General features: G+C 42.8%; 2 protein-coding genes across 7 annotated transcripts in view; one reads left to right on the top strand and one right to left on the bottom strand.

Annotated features, from left to right (window-relative positions):
• The window catches only part of SLK (STE20 like kinase), a 46,697-nt gene extending 44,611 nt beyond the window's left edge, over positions 1-2,086 (bottom strand). For all 4 annotated transcript variants that reach the window (XM_088059886.1, XM_014250312.2, XM_014250313.2 and 1 more), the window contains exon 1: positions 1,332-2,086. In XM_088059886.1, the coding sequence (XP_087916012.1) occupies positions 1,332-1,481 (150 nt within the window). In that variant the 5' untranslated portion in view covers positions 1,482-2,086. The remainder of the gene's footprint in view (positions 1-1,331) is intronic.
• A 437-nt stretch (positions 2,087-2,523) lies between these two features.
• Positions 2,524-12,451, top strand: part of STN1 (STN1 subunit of CST complex) — a 43,920-nt gene continuing 33,992 nt past the window's right edge. For 2 of the 3 annotated variants that reach the window (XM_088060020.1, XM_088060022.1), the window contains exon 1: positions 3,162-3,348. The gene's annotated coding sequence lies outside the window, so the exon portion shown is untranslated. Of the gene's footprint in view, positions 2,653-3,161; positions 3,349-12,451 lie in introns of those variants that run through there. The other variant, XM_088060021.1, reaches the window with a different exon arrangement.

The following is a 12,451-nucleotide window of genomic DNA, read 5'->3' as shown; positions in this document are numbered from 1 at the left end:
GCAAGTGATGTTAGAGATGCTATGTTTTTGTGGTGAGGAGGCTTTATGATAAAGCAACTTCAGACATATTCCCAGGCATTAAAAAAAAAAACCCAAAACTCTTATCTTCAAAAATGACATAAGAACCACCATCCAGACTGTGTATCACACCAGCATCTAAATAAACTAGATGTTCTTAATATAGAACATTGATATAAATTCCTTGGGTGAAATGACCCCACCTAACATTCTGAACTTACTGTGGCACTTCTGCTCAAATTTACAGGTGATACCACCACAGTACAATAGAACCTAAAATATTTTCTACTAAAAATAGCACAAGTTTCATGAGAACCCAGTTTTCATAAACCCTCAAATACAGTATTCTAAATATAAATGTTTCTTGACCGAATTAACTCTCAGAAACACTGTAAATGCCAACCTCTCATATTTTTTTGTCTCCAGAACCTGCTCCAGAACTTCAGTTCATGTCAGTTCTCAATTCTCTCATGCTTATCCACCAGGATGTTTTTTCCATGCCATCCATAAACCAAGCATGGAACATTAACACCCTTTTAGAAAGAGGCAATGTAGCTGAAGATTTGCCTGAAAGCTAAAGTCTTAAACACTAGCAGGGTTGTATCTATATCACTGTAGTCTACTTGGCTTGATAAACTCTAGATAAGCATCCTTAAAAACCCTACTTGTACCAGTACACTCAAAGATTTAAAGAGCAAACAACTGAGAGAAGTTATAAGATCCAATACATGAATTCCAGCACACAGTGAAAGCCAGAGAACACAGCTACTTAATTCAACTCCACACGGAACAAGATGGTAGAGTGCCCATTAAAGCGACGACATTAAAGCTCTGTTCACTATACATGAAGCACAGAAGTCAGTTTTACTGTTCATGGGGTTCCTTCCGTAAAGGGGAAAAAAAAAAAAAAAAAGTATGAACTTCGGATCTAAGAATACGCTGTCTTTGTAAGGTTAGGAGCCATACCGTACACGAGTCCCAAAAGAACCCCCAAAACAGAGAAGTGAGCAATCCAGCAGCGGGCAGGGTGGAGCAGAAGGCGGGACAATGACCTAATAGGTCTTTTCTATCTTTAGTTTCACGAGACTCCGTGGCCAAGAGGCGCCGGGATCCCTCGCTCTGCCTCCGGCCGCGTCCCCCTGCAGCGCTCAGCGCCCCAGCCAAGTTCTCCCGAACTCGGCGCTGCCAGCAGGAATCCCGAGGTGAGGGAGCCGGCAGACAGGGAGCCCGAGGCAGCGCCGGAGGCAGAAGCAACGCTCCGAGTCATTTCTCAGCTATGAGCAACACAAGCGATCCGCGCTGCCCGCCCTTACCTTGAACACTTTACCGAAAGCACCATCGCCCAGCTCTCCTATGATTTCCCAGAACTCCTCAGGGTTCAAATCCCTCTTGACGTGCTCGTATTGTTTCTTCTTCTTCTCGCCGCCCAGCTTGAAGATCTTACGAAAGTTGAAGAAGGACATTTTGGCTGCAGCCGAGGGATGGGGCGGGCGGCGGTGCCCCCTCAGCCCGCCGGGACCACCTGGCGCGGCCGGTGATGCCGGGCACGATTCCCACGCGGAGACCAAAGTCTTGGCGTCGCCCGGGAAGCGCCGTCACCGCCGGGCGCTGCGGGGAGACAACACCCCGCGATGCCCTGTACGGGGCCGGGCTCGGCGCTGCTCTCCCCGACGGGCTTGGCGGTCCCTACACGGCCGGGCCGGTCACCATCGCGGCAGCAACAAGTGCCGGGCTCCCTCCTCGGGACGGGTGGCGGCGGAGCCGGAGGAGGGGTCACAGCTCCGCTGGGAGGGGGCAGCTGCCGCGCGCCAGGCAGCGGGGAGCGGTCACGTCCCGCCTCGCAGGACAGGGCGGATGCAGGGAGGGGCAGACTGCCCCGCTCCAGGCTCCCGGCCGGTGTCCTCGCGAAGCGGCGTCTCGGGGTGGCACAGCGGCGGAAAATGACGCTTCGCTGCCGGCCTCTCTCCCGCTCGCTCTCTCGCTCGCCCTGTGGTGGAGCGGGGCCCGGGCGGCTCCGCTTCCTGCGGGGCGGCACCAGCGGCACCTCCGCCCCCTCCGCCCTCGCTCCCGCTCGCCGCCGGCGCGTGCGCTCCGCGCTCCCGCCCCTCTTCCCGCGCTCCCGGAACCGCCTCGCGCCCCTCCCGCCGCTCCGCCGACGGCGCACGCGCAGCAGCGCGCGCCCCCCACGGCTCCTCCGTCCCCCCGCGCTTGCGCACGCGCCGCTCCGGCAGTACGCGCGAGGCCCTCCCCCGCCAGCGGCTCGGGCCCGGCACAGGCGGGGGGAAAAGGCGGGGCTTGTCCTTCCCACGTGACGCGGTAGCGGCGGCCCCAGCCAATAGGAGCGCGCGGGGGCTCCGGGCGGGTAAGTCGGTGTCGGACTCAAGATGGAGGGGGCGCCCCCCCCCCCCCCCTCCCCCCCCCCATACTTCAGAGCAGGATGGCAGCGCTGGCGTGGTGCTCGAGTGCTCGTCTCTCCTTTTTCTCCTGTTTCCCTTTAGTTCGCTGTGTGCCGTCACGGGAGGGGCGTGTGGCAGAGGGACCCTTTTTTCTCTGACCTGGAGGACACCCCACTCCTCTCTTCCTACCGCTCCACTATCCCGTACAGGAGGGGTGTCCCCAGCCCTGTGGCCAAGGGTGAGGCTCCCTAGGCGAGGGGCAGCTTCCCCTCAGTGCTGGCTGGGTGCCCTGAGGCCCCAGTCCTGCCGCGGGAGCCGAAGGGCCATGAGGGGCTCTCTGTGTGTCAGGAGCGCTGTGTGGGCAGGTGGTGCCACCTGGGGGACTTGGGTTTGGACGCGGGACTCTGAGGAACGTGTTGATAGTAAAAGAAGACGTTGGAAGACTTTCTTTTGTTTGCGGTCCGGTGCTGTTCCTAGACTGGTTTATCTTCTGTCATAGCAGGGTGTGATGTTCTTGTGCTGTCCGTTTGGTATCTTCGATATCTTATTTAATCACTGGGACAGGCCTGAATTTCCTTATCTCACAACCTTGTCTTCCCACAAGTGATTCCTTCCTCACCCTGAAGTATAATTGTATTTTAATAGTTGTGTTGTGTACATGCCACCAAATGTGGGGCGTTTCCTCGCTTGAAAGCAAGAGGCGTTCCCGTTGCCTGGATTAGGGGCAATTAGCAGACACGGGGACAGAGTTTGGGTTGATGAGCAGGAAGTCGATCCAGCAGCAGCTGAGGCGATGCTGAGACCTCAGAGACATCTGACAGTGAGACAAACACCCAGAGAAAATCGTGTAATACCTTATCCTCGTATGAACCTGAGTGCCTGCAATTGCCATTAACTTAAGCTGCATGATGGGCTTCTAAAGATCAAGCTTCTGGTGTGCATCATTCCCCTGACCATTTTATTAGCCTGACAGTGGTTTGCTCTATAAGGAGGGTAGTCCGTGTATAAATTCAGTAATAATAATGAGGCATTGAGATGCCCCTGACACAAAGCGTTTATGAATCGAACAACAGTGTTCTGTCATGAGTCAATTTCTTTAAACTGTATAAAATCAGTTTCACGGGTAGTCCCACCCTGTGAATAGAGAGCCTTTCAAGTACTCTTGCTAAACTGATTTGTTGTAATAATCAGCATTTGTTTTTCAAAAATGATATTGGGCTTTGTGAGTTCCTTGTAATGACAGCTTGGCCACGAGGGGAAAACCAAGAAACAACTGCAATCCAGAGGAACTGTTTTATCTTCTGTCATCTGGTTGGATGTCTCCACCTACTAATTTCATATGGAAATTTCATTCAGATAGTTTGAATTAAATACAATAGTAATAGTGTGTTAACAGCAACAATTTAGCTTCTGATGCTTTAATTTTTAAAGGTCAGTTTGTTTTTCCTCTCTATTTTTTTTTGCCCCTTCAGGTGGGATGATAGCTTTGATTTGGATGTTAAAATAGAATGATGGCTTAAATAATAATTTTTGTTAATATTTTTAATTTAATATTTTGGTTATAACTTGCTTTCTCTTGGATAAAAAGTGCTTTGTGACTGATTTCTGTAGGTTTATTTAAGCTGACTGTTTGATAGAGGATGCGGGGAAAAAAGGAATCCAAAGCCATAGCATGAATTCCTTGTATTTAGGCAGGATTATCTTTTCTTTAGCCTCAGCGTTAATGGCAATGGAGTGGGGGGGGAGGAGGTGGTGCTATTTACGTGAGGTTGTTAGAGTTTGTAATAACTGGAAAGAAATGCAAAACTAAAATAAAATTTCATAAGTTATATGTGGATGAATGAAGTTGAGCTGGCAGTTCTGGGCTGGGATAGCAGGGCCTGGTTCTGCCTCAGCTCTGTTGATAGATGTTGGGCTGTGCACAGTTCACACACAGCATCTCTGTCGTGTGTCCATTTGTGTGTGACAAAAGAGGCTTGCTGGGAACAAAACATCCATGCCATCCTACCAATGACTGAGTGTCAGCAGGTACTGCATGTGTGTTGCTTTAGACTTGTATAAACAAAGTCTTCCTGTTCCAGGGAGCTTTTAATTCATATAATATTGAAAATATAAGATGAAACTCTGGCACAAGAAAGGAATAATTAATCTAGTGATAAAGTTTTGCTCTTAACTTTTTCATTTTTACTCTTGAACAAGTAATTCAAGATGAAACCAGGATATATGAAAACTGTGACTCCATCTTATTCCCGTATTCTTTTACTCTGGAGTTACAGCTTGCAACTCAGTCCTGAAAATATAAGGTGAAGGTTAAGTGCTAGTAGCAAATCCTTCCCAATTTGCTGTGACTTCCTGGTTTGGAGGAGGCTGTATGAAGCCTGGATTTTGTGTGGGGGTTTTTTTTTGTTCCTGATAGCAGGAGTTTTTAGCAACTGTAAATGTTTCCAGATGGTAAGGATAAAAAGGTAAAAGTGAATCATATTAAAATTTCTCCTTTAAGAATTTAAAGCAATGTTTTTTGAAAATTCATTGTTTCCTTTAAATGCCAGAGGAAGATGTTAAAGAACTATCTTGATTGTGCATCAAATATACTGGCTTAACATAGCTGTAAACTCTTTATTACAATCTTTTTCATCTCTTTGTGAATTAGAAGTCCCCTTTATAGTTTCTGTTGCTCAATATCATCCTCCTTTCTCAGTGACTCAATCACTTACACTTGCCACTGTTCCTAACTCTCCCTTTGTTTCTTTTAAACTGCTCCAATTTCTCTTAATTGAAAGTAAACACTTCAGAAATTTAGTTTGAATTATGTTCTTCACAGCATATATTGCCTTTTCACTGCAGTCCTACATTCTGTCTTCAGTTTTTTCAAAATATTTAATGGTATATTTTTATATTGTCTTGACTTTCTGTCCACCCACACTTGCACTTATCTCCAAAATTTTTTCTGGTGATTGAGCTCATTGAATTGCTGTAAGGTCACAGGTGGCTTATTCGTGGTTAAATCTGAAGTGTAATTCTTGTTTCATCCATCTTAATCTATCTGTCATCTTTGGCACTTAGCACTGTCCTTTCTGTTTCCTTTAATCGATGTACTGTGTGTTTCTATTGATATTTTCCAGTTATGTGGTGGCATTTTTTACATAGGAAATCTGCGATTTCCCAAGTTAATGTTTTGTGCTGTATTGGGCTCATTTCAGTTCTAAGCACCAATGAAGCTTCTAGATCACTCTAGTTAATCCAGTGCAGGAAAATGACCACAGTCCTGGTCACGCTGTCCACACTACTTCTGATACAAGCCAGGATGCCACTGGCCTTCTTGGCCACCTGGGAAACTCCTGGGTCATGATAAGCTGCTGTTGACCAGTGCCCCTGGGTTCTTTTCCTCTGGGCCACTTTCCAGCCACTGTCTCCCAGCCTGTAGCCCTGCCTGCGGCTCTTGTGACCCAAGTGCAGGACCTGGCACTTCCCCTTATTGAGCCTCACACCATTGACCTCAGCTCATTGATCCAACCTACCCAGATCCCTCTGCAGAGCCTCCCTGGCCTCCAGCAGATCAGCACTCCTGCCCAGCTTCGTGTTTGTGAATTTACTGAGGGTGCATTCGATCCCCCTATCCAGATCATAGATACAGATATTAAACAGGACTGTGCCCAACTCTGATCCCTGAGGACAGCCCTTGTGGCACCGTTACCACCAGCTCTGTGCCAGCAAAGAGAGCCCCTGTCCAGACCATGGGCTGCCAGCCTTTCCAGGGGAATGCTGTGGGAGACAGTATTGAAGACTTTTCTGAAGTCCAGGTGGATGACATCCACAGCTCACTAGGTGGATTAATCATAAAAGGACATCAGGTCAGTCAAGCAGGACCTGCCTTCCCAAAAGCCATGGTGGCTGGGCCTGATCCCTTGGTTGTCCTATCCATACTACATATACAGCACTCCTAAAGCCTTTCTAATAAATGTGCCATTGACAGAGCTGTGTCTTGGCGATTCCTCTTTATGTTATGCACAACAAAAAAGAGACTTCGTTTTGTATTCAGTATATTATGAGCCTTTATGATACAAGTAACAGGAATAGTTCGGTCATATATAATATAAACAGGAAAAAAATGATACTATCAGAAGTTGGACACTTGAGCTTGCCCATATCTCATTAGCCAGAATCAATGCTCAGGCTCCTATCAATAATCTGGTTATATTACTATTTGTTACATGGTTTGGGGTTTTTTAATGCCTTATGGCAGGACCAGATAATCTAAGAATTGCCATAGAAACACATGGCATTTGGAAGTTTCAACATATAAGGGTATTACTTTATGTTTGCAGTTAAAAATACATTGAGTGTTAAAATGTTTAGGAATGGGATTGATCTAATTTTGGCTTCAGAAAAGTCTGTATGTTTAATCCAAGTTGGCCATACTTTTTCAGCAGTCAATGGGGAAATGTATCTTCACAGGGCAATTCACCTTCCCCACTTTAGATACTTATATTTATCACAGTATTTAACCATGTGAGGTGAATTTTCCTGGTTACATATAACGGGAGTTCTTCCTACCTATGGAGACATCACTGCCAGCAGAACTCTTGGACTGTGTTTCTCTTGTTGTCAGCAACGCTTCTGGGAATGATGACAGCGCAAATACAATAATTGCCAAACTACCAGAATGTTCCCAAGTAAACCTGTGATGTTTTATTGAATAAGCTTTATCTGAAATAAGATAGCAGAAGAAAAAACAATAATATAAATATCAAAATTTTAATAAGGATCAGGTATTTCAACAAATAGTACAAGAATATTTCTTGGAAACATGGCATGTCAAAAGCATTCAAGTTTTAACATGTTGACTTTATTGAAGCTATAGCAAAAAAGAAATGTTTTTTCTTATTGCTTCCAGTTGATCTGCAAGAAAACCCTCTTCAAGACTGATATTCAGAAATAGTCATATCTTTGTAGGGGAATGAGAGCAAACCTCAGACTTAAAGGAACACGTCAACAACTTGAAACTTACAGAGCTGATTCTCTTTGATTAACTGACTAATGCAATTAAGAAGTTCAGATCCTCATGATAATGCTTTTCAAGAAGGCTGCATGCTTTTTGGTTTGTATTTAACTCAAAAAGCTCCTTTTATAGGAATTTTCAGTTAATCTTAAAATACTGAGCTGCACTGGTGGATAGTTGCATTTTTTTTGTACAGGAGTTAGTCTAATAAAAGTTCGCTCCATATTGTGATGACTAACAATCTTTCACAGAACCACACAGGACTAAGGCCATCTAGAATACTTTTTACTTAGTAAAATATAATACTACTCTTAGCTATAATGCTGTATTCCTTCTAACTGTTTTAATAATTTGAGGTTATATTTCATTTGAAATAAATTTATTTAATCAAAACTGTACATGAACACAAAGCAAATTATTTAAAACTTATGGAGTCCCCTCCATCTGATAGATATTAGAAGCTTTAGTTAAATCACATGATAGCACGTCTTGCAAATGCTGCACCATGGTTGCCTTTCTTCCAGATGGTAATTAGACTTTTTCCTCTTGGTTAGCAGTCATGAGCTGATTTGCTCTTTTTGTTTGTGCCTTTCAAATTTGCATTAGTTCACATAGTAGCTAGGATTAGAAATTTATTAAGGGATAAAGATAGCTTTGCATCTCAGTATTGCTCTCAGTCAATACTGGTACAAAAAATGTCTGAACAAAAAGCCCACATGTATTGCTGCTTTTTTTTCTGTAAATCCTGATTTTCTTTCACTGTTTCCCAGGAGCCTTTTTTTTCCAGAATGGACTTTGTGTTCTCTTGTGATCCTGATCAGCTCTGGAATCTTGAGAGCAAATAACTTGTTCTGTAATATGAATTTATTTTTATTTTTATTTTTTAATCTGTTTATTTTTAAAGCTGGCTGGCCAGCCATCATACCTAATCCTGGTTTCATGTTAAGTATAACCAGGAAGTTTATTATGCCTTTTACAATTACTGTTAAAAATATACCATTCTGTCAAATAGGGAACATTTCCTACTTGCACGATAAAGGAAAATTTGACAAAAAGTTAACACTAAGGACTATAGAATTCCTAGTAACATCCCTGTGACATTGCAGTGGGATAATATTGCAGATATGTCTACTAGCAAAAGGGGGAAATAACATAGAATGTGAGATACCAACTGTTTATTAATGTAAAGCTAGACTTTAAAATATTAGATGATTTTACTGAAAAACAGCAAAGTTTTTCATTGCATAATGTTATTTTTGCATTACAACCATGTTTTAATAATTTTGATGTGTGCAACGGTGTTCTCTTTGTTTCAGAAAATGAGGCAAAAAAATAGTTGACTGTATTGTAAAGTAGAATTTGGTTTTCTGTAGGGTCTCATCTTGGTACAGCAGCAATGAGTGGAGCTGCAATAATATGTCAATTGTTAAGGCAAACAGCAGCTATTGTGTGTCCAACAATAGTCTGTGCAAACTTTGGGCACTAGCACTTGCTTATGACAAAACAGAGTATTGTGATGTGATGCAGTTTTTGTCTCAAGTGCCTGAAATGTTTATTTTTTTGATAGAGGGGATCTTTAATAGCTAATCTTCAAAATTAAATTTTATAGTACACTGTGTGATATTTATGGATTAAATCAAAAAAGCCCATTACATTACATAGACTGAATTGTAGCAGAAAATAAAATAACCTACATGAAAAATAATTCTGTGGCTTCTGACTGAGCACTAATGTGTCTTTCTGGATAGAGTATACAGGAGTGACTTCCTTTCAGAGCATGAGGTAGGAAATGGTATTTATTCAAATTCAAATGCAATTAAGGAGACACTTAAATTAGTTTATAAAAGGCTGTTGGTTTCTTTACATACCATGAAGTCGGAAATAGTAATGACTTTATCATATTAGCTGTGACAGTGATTCATGGAAGAAGTTACAGCCATAGTCATCAGGGAGGTATTTTCTTTCAAGAATCTAAATAATGTCCATTTAGTGCCTTTCAATGAGATTTGGAACAAGTTTTTAAATACGGGCAAAAATCATTACTAACAAACAAGCCTAGCTGCCTTTTCTCCACAGGGAAGGAGTTACTGAAGACACTCATGTTGCAGGACAGGTATTCTTGAACAGTTTGGGGTTGTTCTGTATCAGTCCTATGCCATCTCTCAGTGATGAGATTTGGACAGACCTCAGATGGAACATCGGTAAATTATTCATTACTTCAGAACATCCTCAGAGAATTTCAAAAATTGCTTAAACCAAAGGTTAATGAAGGACAATTTCTGGATTTTTAGCAGGTTCTAATAGTTTAGCAGCAGAAGATAAATGATTATGAGCCAGCTTTCCTTAGATGAGAACCTACCCTTAGATTATTCACAGAATACAGTGTAAATACTGTGCAGTACAATTTGTCTTAAGGAACTGAGACATATCAGTACAGCTTTGGTATTTCTAAAACTTTTCTGTTTAAAGCCCAGTTCAGAGCAGCCTGGGTATGGCTAAGAAACCCTGTGCTTGATTTCAGGTGTAAAAGCCCTGGTCCTCAGAAAGAAGGCCCAGTTGCAAAAGAAATTCAGAGAGTATCAGGCTGGGAATTGTACCATTTTTCATACAAAACCTCCACCCTTTTGATACTTTTCCTAGATGATGGCTTAGAGGACATGTGTGAGGAGCATTAGAAAACAATAACAAATGCTTTGTTCTTATGTTGAAAGTTCTTACTTTGTTCTTCAAACATCTCCCTGTAAAACAGATAATTCTGTAATAGTATATGGGCTCAATGTTTCCCCCCCACACACCTCATATTCTGCACAGATTTGAGTTTTGGGATGTTTAAACATTTCTCTACAAGAAAGGCCTTCGGACAGGATGGGTCTTTATTTGAAGGTGAAAAAAAAATTCTGGAATAACAAAAAAAAAACAAATGAATGTAGCTGGAGTAGAATCATATCAGTGTCAAGCTAACTTTATTAATCTTTCAAAAAGAGTAGCAATTAGGTAATGATCTTCCAAAAGCACTCCAAATGAGAAATCTCAGCCTTTAGTTATTCTCATAAAGTTTATGACAGTGCTAGATGGATCTGAAATTTCAAAATTATTCTAAATAGACTGACTTTGTATGTATCAAGAAAAGGGCTATTTGACACCTTGTTCCATGTACAGTCTCACAGTGTTCTGATATACTTAAAAGGTTCACTTCTACAGCAAAATAAAATGCAAATTGATTTCAGAACATTAAGTGGATCTGTCATAGTCTAAAGCTTTGGTATGTGCCAGGAATATTTTAAAAACTTCAAATCACAACTGTGTGCCTAGACCAAATAATAGGTTAATTATTTTGAAGTCTCAGGTTGTTATGGACTGTTCTGTAGTGCTATGAATGTTCATATGAATTCTGACTTATTCCAGAGGCTGTTCTAATTTAGATCATATGCATAAACCAGTTTAAAGGGGAGGGAGGGGAATGGGCAGGATTATTTTCCTCTACAAATTGAGTCAAACTTGTGGAGTTCACAGGCACAGTAGCCTTGAAAGCTATAAACCCATACTTGTCATTTCTATGCCAATTTCTGGAATTTGAAAATCTTCATTCAGGAGGTGACTTTACATCTGTTACACTGCTAAAAGAGAGTAGGAAAGCTGTGTTGCCTTAAGCTGAGGTGAATTAGGTTTTATTCTCTTTTCTCTTTTAGTTAATTCCTTTGTGTTGTATCAGTAAATTACAGAATCACAGAACAGATCAGATTGGAAGGGTCCAATCTTCTGCTTAAGCAGGACCCCTTAGCCACTTTACTGCGGATTCTGTCCAGACAGTTCTGGAATGTGTCCGGTGAGGGAGACTGGACAGCCTCTCTGGGCAACCTGCTCCAGTGTGTGTTCACCCACACAGCACAGAAATTCTTCTTCATGTTCAGGTGGAACTCCTGTGCAGCAATCTCTGCCCATTGCCTCCTGTCCTATTGCCCAACAGCACTGAAGAGCCTGGTCTGTGATCTTGACACCCTTCCTTCAGACACTTCTAGGCATTGACAAGGTCCGCTTTTAGGTGTCTCTTCTCTAGGTTGACCAGGCCCAGCTCTCAGCCTTTCCTCATAGGAGAGATGCTCCAGTCCCTTAATTGTCTGCTGGACCCACTCCAGGAGCAACATGTCTCTCTCATACTGAGGAGCCCAGAACTGGACACAGCACTCCAAATGTGGCCTCACCAGGCTGAGTAGAGGGGCAGCATCACCTCCTGTTTAAAAGCATCTGTCAAAAAAGTTTCCAACAGCCTGGTTGGAATCACCTGGCTATCACAGTTTTTATACTGCTGTTCCTCCAAGCAAGAAACTATTTATAAGAAGTAATTTATTTTTACGTTTGTTTGGTTTTAATTTGCAGTAATAACTGAGAATCTTCTCTCCCAGTGAAAGAATGTCTTTTCTTCAGCTCAGCTCATTCTGGCAGCACTGTGAGTGATTAAGAGTTTTCAGAGAGAGTTAATCATCCTCATAGGCTTCCTCCTGCCCTCGCTTGAGACAGGTTAGGGAATTAGTTGAAGAAGGCACTTCAGTGTGATTATCCAATAGCTTTAAAATACACATAGGGAGTGAAGCTTTTCTGAATATCAGTAGTGAGTCCCTACTACCTTATTTCTGGTAAGCTTACAGGTGACCATGAGAAATACAAAGCTAGTTTTCTGGTCTGCTGAGTGGTTGGCTGATTTCTTGATCCATGGGAAATTGAATCCATTGCATGTGACAAGGATCAGAAAGAGCTACTTCTACTGTTTACTTTGTTACACCCTTCCCTGTTAGTTTTTCAGAATCATGCTTTTGGAAAATTGAATGCCAAAACCTTTTTACATAAAACAAGTTTCAATGCCAAAAGGAGACAATCTAGGACTGTAGGCTTTGTCCCCCTTCCAAGACTGGATGGTGGAGGAGCCAGTTTGTTTGGTCTCCTACAGCCACATGCACCTGTCCAGAAGGTTTTCCAGACAGTACTGTGCAAAGGTGAAATCAGAGGGAGTGAAACACATTAAAACTTATGACATGGAGAC

Source organism: Pseudopodoces humilis, chromosome 9 (assembly GCF_049639895.1).
Source record: "Pseudopodoces humilis isolate 2021_Gansu_Grassland_sample_001 chromosome 9, ASM4963989v1, whole genome shotgun sequence".
NCBI lineage: Eukaryota > Metazoa > Chordata > Aves > Passeriformes > Paridae > Pseudopodoces > Pseudopodoces humilis.
Note: the sequence above shows the minus strand (reverse complement) of the source record. Positions and strands in the feature narration are given on the sequence as shown.